General features: G+C 42.0%; 1 protein-coding gene across 1 annotated transcript in view; it reads right to left on the reverse strand.

The window, feature by feature from the left end:
• DYNC2H1 (dynein cytoplasmic 2 heavy chain 1) overlaps nt 1–15,253 on the reverse strand; it is a 144,528-nt gene that overhangs the window by 95,217 nt on the left and 34,058 nt on the right. The window contains exons 34-44 of the mRNA XM_083608904.1: nt 14,465–14,647; nt 13,502–13,725; nt 11,825–11,940; nt 10,898–11,097; nt 9,202–9,466; nt 8,532–8,739; nt 6,315–6,444; nt 5,338–5,493; nt 4,061–4,320; nt 2,982–3,228; nt 1,451–1,602 (exon numbers count right to left, since the gene is read on the reverse strand). Of these exons, the coding sequence (XP_083465030.1) occupies nt 1,451–1,602; nt 2,982–3,228; nt 4,061–4,320; nt 5,338–5,493; nt 6,315–6,444; nt 8,532–8,739; nt 9,202–9,466; nt 10,898–11,097; nt 11,825–11,940; nt 13,502–13,725; nt 14,465–14,647 (2,141 nt within the window). The remainder of the gene's footprint in view (nt 1–1,450; nt 1,603–2,981; nt 3,229–4,060; nt 4,321–5,337; nt 5,494–6,314; nt 6,445–8,531; nt 8,740–9,201; nt 9,467–10,897; nt 11,098–11,824; nt 11,941–13,501; nt 13,726–14,464; nt 14,648–15,253) is intronic.

The following is a 15,253-nucleotide window of genomic DNA, read 5'->3' on the forward strand; positions in this document are numbered from 1 at the left end:
TTGGACCCGGTCTTATTCAACATCTTTATCAACGACTTGGATGATGGACTCAAGGGCATCCTGATCAAATTTGCAGATGACACCAAACTGGGAGGGGTGGCTAACACCCCAGAGGACAGGATCACACTTCAAAACGACCTTGACAGATTAGAGAACTGGGCCAAAACAAACAAGATGAATTTTAACAGGGAGAAATGTAAAGTATTGCACTTGGGCAAAAAAAAATGAGAGGCACAAATCCAAGATGGGTGACACCTGGCTTGAGAGCAGTACATGTGAAAAGGATCTAGGAGTCTTGGTTGACCACAAACTTGACATGAGCCAACAGTGTGACGCGGCAGCTAAAAAAGCCAATGCAATTCTGGGCTGCATCAATAGGAGTATAGCATCTAGATCAAGGGAAGTAATAGTGCCACTGTATTCTGCTCTGGTCAGACCTCACCTGGAGTACTGTGTCCAGTTCTGGGCACCACAGTTCAAGAAGGACACTGACAAACTGGAATGTGTCCAGAGGAGGGCAACCAAAATGGTCAAAGGCCTGGAAACGATGCCTTATGAGGAACGGCTAAGGGAGCTGGGCATGTTTAGCCTGGAGAAGAGGAGGTTAAGGGGTGATATGATAGCCATGTTCAAATATATAAAAGGATGTCACATAGAGGAGGGAGAAAGGTTGTTTTCTGCTGCTCCAGAGAAGCGGACACGGAGCAATGGATCCAAACTACAAGAAAGAAGATTCCACCTAAACATTAGGAAGAACTTCCTGACAGTAAGAGCTGTTTGACAGTGAAATTTGCTGCCAAGGAGTGTGGTGGAGTCTCCTTCTTTGGAGGTCTTTAAGCAGAGGCTTGACAATCATATGTCAGGAGTGCTCTGATGGTGTTTCCTGCTTGGCAGGGGGTTGGACTCGATGGCCCTTGTGGTCTCTTCCAACTCTATGATTCTATGATTCAAAGAATGCAGTCTGCCTCCTGTTAATAGCGTTGCTCCTCCCGCTTCCCTTCCTACCAACAGCATTTCCCCTTACGGTGGCCACCAGGGGCTAATTGTCTCCGAGTCCTTTGCTCTTGCACCCTCAATGAATGCTAAGTTCTAGGAGAAGGGGGATCAGAAATACTCTCCAGTGATAACATCAGCTGGCTGCCCCCTCCCTTCTCCCAACACCTCTCAACTCTTCTGTTCGCCTGTCTCTGAGCTGTGGCCTTCCTCAAACTACTGCTGTATTTCCTCTCCTCTGGAAGCTCCAGGAGAAGGGGGGTCGGCCTCTACCATTCCTCCTCAATCTCTCCCCCTTCACTCCAGGCCCTGACAATAAGCATACTACTTTTCTGAGGATAATGTATGTTAAGCTATAATTTAGAGAACATAGATGTGTAGAGGAATTAAAAGAGTTCATCAATTCAAAGTCAGTCTAATACATGGAAATATGAAGAATTATCAAGAAGATACTTACTCAATTGCACACAGACGGACAATAGAAGTAAACCTGGAAGTAAGTTTATGCTTTCCCAGTGTTCCCCCAGCAGACATGGAAGCCACAATCTGGATGTTTTCTAACCCCACCCATTCAAGATTTTCATCGTAAAATCCCTGATACGTCAGCACCTTGGGATAAGATAAAAACAGACACAGACAATAAGCATAAAAAATGTTTAATATTTGTAAGAGGCTTTTTAAAAGACTATGCAAATAGCAGTAACTATGACTATGTGGTCTAATAAAGAAAAGGTTAACTCTATGCAAAATGTATATATGCACACATTTCTTCAAGGAGAAATGCTGAATTATGTAAACAAAATCTACTATGGAAAATACATAAATTTCCTTAATTCATTAATTCTGAATGTAGGAAATTTCTACACTATATGAAAGTGCACACGAGGTCGGTAACACTCAAAATGGAAGACACTTTGGGGAGAACTAGTCACTGGGAAAAGAGGGAACACATCATCTTATACGCTGGGAATGCTATAGCAAGCCCACTGTTAGTTGAAGAGACTGCCCAAATCACTACTGATGTTATGAGCCCCATAGAGATATCTAAACAGGGCTGATCAGAGCAAGAGGAAGAATGGGTTGATTGTGAACTGAATCCTGGACAGGAGCCCAGCAACCTGAGAGGCTGATCTAGATGCTGAGAAGGGACCGAGTGGGTTGCCAGGAGAGTCCCACCTCAATGTCATCAGATGCCCCAATTGCCATAGTAGAGCTGCCTGACTCACGACACAAGGTGTAAAATTCCTCCTCATGGTGCATCTGCGAGGTTCATTATGTAGCTTTCATTGAATCTTGAAGATGCACCTCTTTACCTGGGCCTCTGGTACCTTATCTGTATCTATAGACAGAATTCAAACCCACCCTATTCTTTACACTGTAGCTTGCTTTAACTGATTTTAATATTAATATTTTAATTATTGCAACCCCCCCACTGGAACTTTAAGGTGAATGGCTGGTAAGAAATAAAACAACACTGAATGGAAGCAATTTGAAGTTCATATAAATGTAGGTTTCTTACATGTGGCCAGTTTTCCACAATAAGTGAACCAAAATGCCACCCTACAAACACTCCTGAACTTGTTATTTAAACCAAAAATTATGCATCATAACTTGTCTTGCTTACTCTTGTCAAGCTGCAAACTTTATTCTGCACCCATGTTTAATGGACTGCGTAATTTCCTATTTGGGGAAAGGACTAATGTCAGAATTACGACCTGAGACGGCAATGAATGAATAGATAGCCATGCAGCGCACCCAGAAGCTCACCCTCCTGAACAATAAGTCTTCTGCTGACAGGCACACAAATGTATTCAGAGAAACATGCTTTTAAAAAAATACACAAGGATTTTCAAGAAACAAATATTATACCAGATATTATAGTGCAATTTCGTGAAAATATCAAATGTGACTCAAAGCAGAACAGGAAGTGTGAAGCTCCTTCCTATACTAGAATTCTGAAAGCAACATTTAAACCAAATTCTATTCACCTGCTGCAGGAAAGCCACAAGTGTGCTCGTCCCCCATTTATCCGGTTTGGGCAAATTGATATCCTTTAAGTATAAAACCAGTCTTTCACAATCCTTTGGCCTGTATACGCGCCCAGTATTGGTGCTGATCACCAAGCATGTCTGGCTTAATTTCTGGAGCAGATGTCGAGATGTAGTCTGTGCGCTGCAGTGAACTGTAGCAATTTGAGTGGACCGAAGCTGGGAAAAGGCATAACGAAGCAGCATTCTGGAGGGGGGAAATGAAAAGATGCAAATACAGCACATTGGGAGAGAAACATCTAAAGTCTGTCTTAGCCATGTGAAATGAACATGCAACAACTGGAAACCAAAACATTAACCTTGGACAAGTACATGGTTTTTACATGAGTATTCATTACAGCACAGCTAGTAAGCTAAACTTTAAAATTGCTCTAATCCTTCAGGCTTCTTTGAATTTTCATTTATTTGTGAGGCTGATCTTGCACAGCACTTCATTTGGAAGCTCCTCTCTCATTTTGCTAGCTCACAATTAATCCAAATCCCACCCACAACTCACCCTCAAGTCAAAGCTCCAACCACTTCGGACTCCCTCTAGCTCAGCTAGAGTTGGTTCCTTAAATGTGAGGATAAGCACTAGGCTTGCAGAAGCAACATATAGCCTAGGACCTGGGAATAGTTGCCTAGGCGCTAGATTGGTGTGCGCAGGTATTCAGAGCCATAGAAATTACTGTAGATGTTCTCTTTGACAATAAAGAGTTAACTATCTGCCATGTGCATTCCTTTGGCTGGGGAGCACCCTTGACACCATATGACAGCCTGACACGCATGGGAAACCCACAGCAACCTGCACATTATATATTAGGAATATTCTTAGTTAACCTGCAATTCAGAAGGAATGGAGCAGAGGGCAGTGATGTCATGGTATAAAAAAACAGGAGGAGGAAATCCACATGCCTGGAGTAGCGGAACACATCCATCAGAGAACATGTGATTTTCAAGTAATACTGCCGTCAACATCATTTTAAGTATTAGTAGGACTGCAGTGATATCACAGTTAGTATGAAAATGAAAATCCGTACCCTTTTCCACATCCTTCAGGCCCAACAAGAAGAAATGGCTGCTTACTATGAAAGCCTAGCCAAGGTTTAAAGTAATCCAAGCCTCTTTGCATATCAGGCGTTTGAATGACTGGAAGAGTCTGGACATTGCTGAAATCATCAGCAGTCAGGTTTTCAGGCTTTTTCAGTTGGTATGACATTAGGCGTTCAGTATCTGGATCATAATAGGTGTCCAATGGTTTGCTGGGATTCGGTGGAGACTCACGTGCCCAAGCAAACACCTTTCAAAAATTATATTAAAACATTGTTAAATGTAAAAATGTAAAAATACCAAACGTAATTGCTATAAAACACATCCTCCACAACACATCTATTTATTTACTTTGCCAGATTTTATTTAACACTTGATTCAAATAAAACCTCAAAGCAGTTTACAAAGTGAATAAAACAATAAAATTATAAGTAAAAACAGTTAAAAACAAAACATTCTATATCTAGACCATATGTCTGGATATAGAAACTTAGATACAGAAAATAACTGTATCCTCTTTTCATCTAGAAAATTATCTCCCAAGTTTGAATATGTCAGTTCATGCTCAGAACATAAAAAGGATGTTCCCTTCTAATGATTCTAGAGAGTTAGATCTAGACTGTTAGCCACATTTTAGTCCTATTGAAATCAATGGGACTAAAGCATGACTTAGACTGGATCCAAAACACTGACTCTTCATACTCCACCATATGTAACAGAAGTTTCTGCTACTCAGGGTATTATTTCATTACTATTTATTAGACTTATTAGTCTCCTTTCTTTCTTTTTCTTTTAACAAACTAAATGTGACTTTCAACAATAAATATTCACAGCGATGTGGCAAAATGGCTTCACCGCTGTTCTTCTGTCCAAGCCCTCTATGTAACTTCTCTTGCTTCTGCCTGAGAGCCAACAATAAAAGCTTAGCTTCGAAAAAGTGTACTAAACTTTTTGTATTGAGACATGCAAAACTTGTACAATGCTTTATCTTCATATGCTAGCTAGAAATCACTGCTAGCTAGAAATTTCCCTCATCACATTGTTTGTTATGCAAGAAATTTTGTTGCACTTCACATCTGGTTTAGACTATTAGGTTTTGTTTTTGGTGGTGGTGGTGTTTTTTTTTTACAACTGAGTGCCAATATCAGTTCTTGGCTATTTTTCTTCTTCTTGAGATAAATTTTTAATCTCTCCTCTCCCTCTCTTCCCCTCCCTGCCCACCCTGAAACTGCTAATGATTAGAATAATTTTGTCTTCCAAATAATACCTCTTTTGTAAATTCCTGCCGTGATTTCATGTTGAGATTTCCACCCAGTCCTCTTATCAGGCTGATTATAAATTGTCCACGTTCAGTGCACTCATGAAGATGAGACAAACCATTCATCACTGTTCCAACCAAACTTGTTTCCACCACATAGTCATTCTGTAAAACAGAGCATGCAGTAAGCAACCTGTAAACTATCTTGCAACAGCAGGACCAAGTTTTAGTGCAGAGTCCTATTTAAGCAGGGAGGCAAATATTAACAGAAACTTGAGAATGGCCAAGGCAGCACTCAAAAGTACATATACAATCTTAAAACATCAATCTTAAAAAAGCAAGGTGTCTGGTAGAACATCTGTCTTAAGAAGCAACACATAGATTCTATCTACTATCTTAAAACATTTGCTCTGGTAACTACACATTGACTATAGTTAATCCTCATAGGCTCCACAATCAGCAGAGCAATGGATAAATGATGAGCAAGAAGGAAAGATAGGATGGTACTGACTCACTCCCTCCTTCTGCCTCTCCACTCTCTCACACCTCAAATGTGTTCTGACCTCAGGGATACCAGACACTTCTTGGCCCAGGAGATCAGGACTGTCCCCTCAGAATGGAGAGACCCCATCTGATATCCCCTTGCCTGTTGAGGCTTTGGTCACAGTGTTATCCATGCAGATGAGCAAGATACATGTACAGAGAGACACGTAGGTACTGCTCCAAGCAAGGCAGGAAATGAAATTGGAGTTCAGCAGAGGGAGAGGCTTTGAACAAGAAAATTGTAATATCATTTCCTGCCTTTGAAACAGGAGGAGGAATTAGAACCCATTTAAAGACCTCCGACACTCAACTTAGAATTTGTCCATTTAAAATATTTATATACAGTGCTTTTTTTCTAAAAAAAACCAAACATTTATGCTACTCATATTGAAATACTGCCCCTCAATGAGGCCAAACTTAGACACTGTTTATATATCACTCACCTGTTTTAGGACCCAATTTAGAGCTTTCTCAAAATAATCCCCAATCCAGTTTTCAAGATTTTGTCTGCATTCTTCGGGTTGGTTTCTTAGCCAGGATTTTATCAGTGAATTAAGATCAGTATCTTCATCACTAGAATGGGATATACCTCAGATTAAAGCAAGAATATATGTTGCCATAAACCAATACATATACAAGTATAGGAAGAGCACATGCAGCCTCCTTGCCCAAGCCTACAAACAGGGGCAAACGAAGGTTAAACGACAACTGGGGCGGGGCAAACCACGGGCTGCGCACGCGTTGTGCTGCTACGTACGACGCATGCGTGGCGTCGCTACATAGGGCGCATGTGTGGTGTCGCTACATACAGCACATGTGTGCAACACTGCGCATGCGTTGTACGTAGCGGTTTGCCGCCGGCGCCACCCAAGCACCGTACGGACGGTGGCTGGATCCTCTGCTCACAGCTGCCGTGGCGGAGGAGGGATCCTCCGCTTTTGGCTGTAGCGGCGACGGAGGGATCCCACTGCCGTCCGTACGGCGCTCAAGCAGCACCAGCAGCAAACTGCTATGTACAGCGCATGTGCAGCATCGCTACGTATAGTGCATGTGTGCGACACTGTGCATGTGTTGTACATAGCAGTTTGCCACCGGCGCCGCTCGAGCACCGTATGGACGGTGGCAGGATCCTCTGCTCATGGCTGCAGCTGCGAACAGAGGATCCGCCACATGCGGCTGCGGCGGCGTGGTGGCTGTTTGCACCGCCACGCCTGGGAGTGGTGGGGCAAGCACCCCATGGGGTGCCTTGTCACACACACACCTACCCGACATGGCACCCAGGGCACACCGCCCCCCTGCGACGCCCTACAAACAAGCCCAGAAGTCTTATATTTGCTTTTTGAATTGCAGCTAAATGGTGTATTTAAACAAAATAATCTTCCATGTCATCAGTACTGAAAATTACCGTATTTTTCACTCTATAGGACGCACTTTTTCCCCTCCAAAAATGAAGGGAAAATGTGTGTGCGTCCTATGGAGCGAATGCAGGCTTTCGCTGAAGCCTGGAGAGCGAGAGGGGTCGGTGCACACCGACCCCTCTCGCTCTCCAGGCTTCAGGCTGCTATCCGCAAGCCTTCGGAGCGCGGCAGGAGTTCCCGCCGGGCTCCGAAGGCTTGCGGATAGCAGCCTGCAGCCCGAAGCCCGGGGAGCGCAGTGCCAACTCCCACTGCGCTCCCCGAGCTTCAGGCAGCTATCCGCAAACCTTCGGAGCGCTCCCCCAGCCCGCAAGCTCCGGGAGCCACGGCAAGGTTGCGCAACCTTGCCTCCGCTCCCGAACCTGTTCTGGGGGCTGGGGTCGGGGGAAGCTTGGGCTTCTCCCGCCCCAGCCCTGCGGCTAAAAATAAAGCCGTGCGCAGTCTCTCCCGGCTGGAGAGGTTGTGCGTGGCTAAAGAGGAAGCCAAGACAGCCAGCGGGATGGATCCCGCCGACTGTCTTGGCTTCTTTGCTCTTTGGGGCTGGGGGAAAAATAATTCCCCCCTTTATTTCCCCCCCTAAAAACTAGGTGCGCCCTATGGTTCGGTGCGCCCTATGGAACAAAAAATACGGTATGTTTGACAGCTTCAGAACAAGCCTAGCTATTAAGCATACTTCAAACTACACCTTCATGTCTTAGCATGCTCCAAAGCTGCTAATTACGATTTCCTGGTTTTGGATGAAATGGAAAACCATAGTTTACTGAAGACTTCCTGGCTTGTTCACTTGCTCATGCAAAGGAAGAACAAAAAAAAAAAACCTATGTGGCAGCTATGTCTTCTTCATATCTCAGCTTATTAAACCCAACATGGCCAACTAGCTAATTGGTGTTTCTTTGAAGCCCTCTTTGAAGTTGTTAATATGCATAAGAATCCCATTACAGTTGCTGTCAGACCCACAACTCAATTTAAAGGGAACAATAGGGAGAGGTCACCAATTCCATGTATGTAGTGAAGCCTGCCAATAACATTTGTTCAAGAGTTTTGTGGTTATAAGAAACACTACCACCTTCCAAATGAGCAACAAGCAAATGGAAACAATGAAGGGACAATGGAATGAAACAACGGCTGGTTAAAATAATGTGTGTATTTTAAATTAACTTTACCTCACATTTTGTTCAGCCTTCATTAGCATGTATAATCACTGAAAATCACTCTAATGCACATCTATGTCAAATGTCAAATTACCTTAGGAAGATCATCCCCATTCGAGATATTGTGGCAGGAGAAGCACAACTCAAATCATGGGTTTCAAAAACGAAGTTCACATTTGGGCCAAACTGAATTCTTTCTCCACTAGGCATAGTAAGTAGACGGTTGTCATCAAGGACAGAATTCAAGGACTCAATCCACTCGGGATCTATGTCACCATCACATATTATCCATGAAGTAACATCTATTTACAAACAGTAACCAAACATTGTATCTCAAACAAGTCACTTTTCAGTAGGAGTTCAAATTAGATTTATTTTAACATTTGCAATTGGAGTGGATACAGGGGACGGCAAGTATAAATTCTGAGGAATTCCAATGTGTGCAACTGCATGTATGAACAAACAAGTAGATCAAGCCAGATGAATATGCTCTCTCTAACCACATGCTTATAAATGGCTACAATGCAAACAATTCTTATTGTCCCCATAGTCGTTTTCTTATTTACTTAGTGTCTTGTAAGTAAACACACATAGTAACACAGCTCCTTTTATGGTGATATCATAAGATCGACCAAACTTAGAATTATAATTCTATACACACTTTAATACGTACAGTGGTGTCTTATTTCAGAGTAATCAAGATTAGGATCTAAAAATAAAACTCCTTGTTTATGAAAGCCAAGATTTCTAATTCACAGACATACCTGCTGGTTCACGTACCACTTGTCGAGCGCTGTTTGTAAGCACACCATCAGACCATTCTCTGGTGTCCATGTCTATATGGCCTAGTAACTGGCGGCGAGGCATAGCTTTGGGATTCATGGTATATTGTTTCACTACTTTGCCAACTTTCCCAAGTGCAGCCCTCAACATTCTCCAGAGGGTTGATTTGCCTGCACCACTTGGGCCTACAATAACTACCCCCATCCTCTGGCGTAGTTGCTCATACAATTCCAAAACTTTCTTGATCTTTACCAAAAAGAAAATGTAGAAAGATAAAACACACTTAAATGTATATAGACATCATCCCTCAAACAAATAAGGAGCAGATAATAAGACATTTTCAAGTTTTCGTTTACCTTTTAAAAACAAAAAGGAACATCAAGTACTGGTTCCTTTCACTTTGGGTGAACAAGGCACTTGATATTATGGATTAACTCATCTCACGACCCAAGGAAGAAAGGAACATGTAAGCAAGTTATGCCATTTAGTCCAGATCAGATGATTGCTCCCTAATTCCGTCCCATGACCAAGCTTAAGAAAAAAGACTGAGGAATATCCACAGCCAATTAGATAATGACATCTGAGAATAGACCCTTGGTCCCTCATCCTGCCTCCCAGGGGACTGGCACAAGTCAAAGCTCTCTGCCAAGTGAAGCCTAGTTTCTCTGTGTATAAAATGCTAGCCATTGGCTATAGCCAAGTGTGCCTTGGATGCCTCATTCATCCCAAACCAGAATGAATCTTCAAAACCAGGACCCCATGTTCCTTTATCCATTTACAGTGGGAGAGGCATCCAATAGAGTGGAATGTGCCCTAACTAACCTGCTCTCTAGCGTGGGAACTGGATACAGTATGCTTCCTTTTTTCTTTTTCTTTTTTTGCAGGGTTTGTTTTGACAGAGGGAAACCATAAGAGAAGAAAAATAGCAGAGAGAGAACAAAAGACTCCCCCCCAAAAAAAAATCTGAATTAAAAGAGGACACTGTAGGAGGGGGAAAGGAAATGACTGATCAGCAAAAAAAAGTGAGTAAAGGTACCTAGTGGTTTGAGACCATGAATACAGTTCTGTCTTGGGCTAAGGCAGGTAACTTTTATGTTGCAAACAATGATCACAGGGTTGTTTGCAACATAAAAACACTAAATACATAACAGCAAAAAAAGAAAAGAATTAACACCCCCCCCCCCATGGAAGGAGTCATCTGACCAAGTCTAGACCACAAAATTAGTTCACCTGTTCCGTTTCGCTGAGCAATGGGAGGAGGTAACTAAAACAACTGGATGCTTCTTTCACACAATTAGATAATAAAATCATTGCTTTTAGTGTCTTTAAATTGCATGGAGGGATTTTGTGTCAAGCAATTCAGATCAGATGAAGAACCGTCCTAAATTATTTTGACTCTAATCTTACAGGTTTGCAAAAGTAAGTGCCACAAGAATCAATGAAGCTTATTAAAATGTAACTTAGTAAAATATTTTTAGGTTTGATTTTACATATATACATTTTGCATATATTCATTTACATAAACCGCAAACGTATTTCCAATAACTATGGAATTAAGATTTTTTTCTTTTAGTATTTTTATAACCACAACAGATTTACTATAAGTTTCTTAAGACTTTTAGGCAAAGACCAAACTCAAGGTATTCCGTATCAGTTAGGGTTGTAGCTGATACTTACCTGAGTAGATATAATTTCCAAATTGGCCTCCTCAAAGACTTCTCGTAAAGCATTATTTAGCTCTGCATAATCTACATCCTTGAAATCAATACCAGGAAAGACATCTCTAACTAATGCATCAAACCGTGCACAATCTGCAAACGTAAGCTTTGACATCGTATTGAGTCGCAGTGCTTGGACTACAATATGGCTTTCATTAACTACATGGGAGAAAAGATAAGAGGATACAATTTAATTTCTTCGTGCTTCAAGATGTAAGAGAAACACACTAGCTGGTGTCTAGCATCACAAGATAATGCAATCCCTACAGATGGTGGATTTGTAATGCCTTAAATTTCACGTGGAAGTTCAGTGACAAAAGGATAAGAGCTAGACGATATACTGAATATGAAAATATTCAGCAGTGTGGTGAAGACATTAATTCTTAGGTTTATGCCACAACTCATAAGAAAGCTATGGACTTTTTAACAATAAGCTCAACAACTCAGAAAAAATTAACTAATTGTTAATGCAAACCCACTGTGCCAAGCATTGTCTACTGTTTGACAGGACGCCAGAGATTCAACAAACTTCCTATTTTTGATATTTCCCTATGACTTCAAAAGACATTAGGATTCCTGCAGCCATGTTAGATAATACACTACTGTGAAGCAGCATCCAACTTTGGCTCTTATTTGAAGCAACTAGGTTCCTGAGAATGGAACTAGGAATCGAGAACAATGTGGGTATTACCAGCGGTCATGGGAATACATCAACTCTGTGTGAACCTGGCCCCAGCTCTTCCAATGACTGTGGGTCAGTTGCGGGATTCTAATTGTGGGGGGGAAAGATTTTACATCTGCTGACAAAAAGATTCCCACAAAAGCAGAATGCTTGAATTTGAGAAGGCATATAAAGATATAAAGAAAGACAACATCCAAGTTTTACCTGTCTCTTTCATTCCATTTTTTTTCAGCTGTCGAAGAAGGTTCCCACATCCCCTCAGAACAGTCTTCAGTGCTCGCAAGCCCCAATCATAATGCTGCTGAGGTGTCAAGAGTTCCCTGATTATTTTTTTAAAAAAACAGTCATATTTTAATGCTTCCTCCATGTACAATCATTGATCGACTTCCCTTTAGTACTTGAGAAGAAATCAAAAGCTTTAATAGAGTAACGAAGAGATGCAGAACCAGGGGCTAAGTTAGAACCCAACATTAAACCATGGTTAGTTCAGCTTAACTCCACTCTCAGAGGTGGTATGCTTCTATTATTCCTGCATTGCAGGAGGTTGGACTAGATGAACTCAGGATCCCACTCAACAATTCTATGGTTCTATGATTCTGAATGCCAGCTGCTAGAAACCACAGAAGGGGAAGAGTGCTGTTGTGCTCAGATGCTGATATGGGCTTCCCATAGGTATCTGACTGGACACTGTGAGAACCAGACATTGGCTTAGATAGGCCAATGGCCAGGCTCACTAACTACAGTTCATCTGAAACCATAGTTTGAAACTGGATTATGAATCTCAGCTTGCATTAACTATGGTATATTATTATGTCAAAGCACGTAATAATTATAATTTGCTGTGTCACTCTTTGCCTTCTGCCTCAATGGCTACAGAGATTAAAGGGAAGAGCAGCTGGAAAACAAAACTAATAGCATAGCTAAGTTCTTAACCTGAAACTGTTCTGAATCTGAGGTACCACTTTAGCTAATGGGGCCTCCCACTGCCGCCGTGCTGCCGCTGCACGATTTTTTTTTCTCACCCTGAAGCAAAGTTCTTAACCTGAAGCACTATTTCTGGGTTAGTGGAGTCTGTGACCTGAAGCGCCTGTAACCCAAGGCACCACTGTAACTTTATAATAGGGGCGGGGAGCCTTTTTTGGCTTGTGGGACCAGATTATTATCTCCCCCCACTAGATGGCTCAACTTTGACAAGGGGTTGAGCCAGCCAATCATCTTAATGACAACAGGTAATTGACAGTTGGGTGGACTGACCCCCCCTTTCAAAGTTGGTCAGCAAGGGTGGGGGAGCTAGTTACAGAGCAGGATTTAACCTCATTCATCCCCTGATGGGTGTGGAGTTGAGCTATGTGGAGGAGTTCCCTGAATGGCAGAAGCAAACCTAGCAGGATTTAACACCATCACATCAGTCAATGAGCAGGGAACTACCACATGCAGCTGAACTGAGCTGATCCCACCTATCAGCTGACATCAAGGTGACATCAGTTAATTGACAGGTAGGTATGGTTTCAAAAGGACGGCCTCATGAGCCAAACAGGAGCCCCTGACAGAGTTTCCCCACCTCTGCCCTTTAAAGTTAGTCAGTATTACTATGCTTGTATTGGGGAAGGAGATGTAAGCCAGTCAGGAAATTGATGCATGGGCTGGCATTTGAACCTGGGTCTTCCAGCTCATAGCACCTACCCTTAATGAATATGCTACACTAGATCAAAAGAAGAACACAATAATGCTTCACAGCCATGACTTCTCCCTCTACGATTTTTAGTATTCAGGAATAGCAAAGTACCATATGAGCTGATATTAAAGAATTAGCATGCATCCCAAAGATCCAAAGTTTATATTTCCTAAATGGACTGCCTGGAGATAGAATAAAACACCTACCTTGCTAAATTAAAAATATCCACTAATTTTCTTCCCAGAGTTTTTGCATCTTTGAAACCTTCTGAATATAAAATCACTTCTGCAATGAGTTCATTATCAGGCCGAGTCATAGCAACGGGTCTAAAAAGTTGTTTGAGATTGTCGGGCAATTTTTGTCTGCCTCCATAGCCCTTTCCAGCAGGATTCATTGTGATAAAAATTCCAGAGTTGCGATCCATTTCAACCTGACATTTAAAAAATGCATTCATAAGGGACTTATGAAACAATTGTGTATCTAATGACTATTTGGCAAAGTCCCCATGTATTCTCATTCCCCATTTGCCAGAAACGGCAAGAAACAACTCTACCCTGAAGCTATTTCTTCACATCTTCCTTTGAAGCACCAGCACCAGCCGCTGACCCAAACAGGACACTGTACTAAAGAAGCAGTTGTTCTGATCCAATGGTGCCAAACAAATACATTTTAGACATCTATCTAGTTTTTATGTTCTTCCTCTTTATGAGAGCCTTCTAAAGATAATTGTTGACACAAACAAGCTGAAAATTCTAATTACTAAAATCCTTCGAATTATACTAGTTTACGGTTAGGACAATTCTTTGACCTTTACAGTTTTTCTCATGCAAAAAAAAAGGGGGGGGGTTCATAAGAAATTTAGAAGAAAGAAAGAAGTAGATGGGCTCCAAGGATGATTCTTTCACTCATTAAGATCCTACAGATTAGAGCAGGCACCCCCAAACTCAGCCCTCCAGATGTTTTGGGACTACAACTCCCATCATCCCTAGCTAACAGGACCAGTGGTCAGGGATGATGGGAATTGTAGTCCCAAAACATTTGGAGGGCTGAGTTTGGGGGTGCCTGGATTAGAGTGCCACTGCAAGAGTACAGGAACGGACAAGGTACATAACTCAAAATAAAGAAAATGGCAGAACTGTTGTAAAAGAGGATAAAATACCATACTTTACCTCCTTTCCAAGTAACTCACACACAGGTTGGTGTTTCTTTAAAGCATGTTGAATTGTCTGGATCTGCATAGATACAGCAGACAGAACAGCTTCCTCCAGCCGGTTGAACTCATCAAAACAGCCCCAGGCTCCACATTTCACTAAACCAACAAATATTCGCCCCATAGATTTCACATCAATGCCCTTGAAATAAGAATGTTAGTTAAGATATGGAACCTTCAGTATTCAATTTCCTATTTGAAAAGTTTTAATAAATGTATTGAAGGGGGGAGTAATGGTATTTGAAAAATACATTAGGGCCTATTCAGACATTGCTTCCCTCTCCCACTCCTCATGCATGGGGGGACTACCGTATTTTTTGCTCTATAAGACTCACTTTTTCCCTCCTAAAAAGTAAGGAGAAATGTGTGTGCGTTTTATGGAGCAGATGCAGGCTGCGCAGCTATCCCAGAAGCCAGAACAGCAAGAGGGATCGCTGCTTTCGCTGTTCTGGCTTCTGAAATTCAGAATATTTTTTTTCTTGTTTTCCTCCTCCAAAAACTAGGTGCGTCTTATGGTCTGGTGTGTCTTATAGAGCAAAAAATACGGGTAGTCTTAGTTTTGCATACTTCCTACTCCACTCCTGTTACTAGAAGATAGCACACAAACTAGGAGATTCTGCCTTAATTTAAACATTGGCTCTGTGTTTCTCTTTCACATGCTTACAAGAAATCAGAGATGGCACTCGGGGAGCAAAAGGAAACATGAGAGCCCAAGACCCACTCTTGATTTTGTCACACGCAGAGGTCT

This window comes from Podarcis filfolensis (genome assembly GCF_964270895.1).
Source record: "Podarcis filfolensis genome assembly, chromosome: 4".
Lineage (NCBI taxonomy): Eukaryota > Metazoa > Chordata > Lepidosauria > Squamata > Lacertidae > Podarcis > Podarcis filfolensis.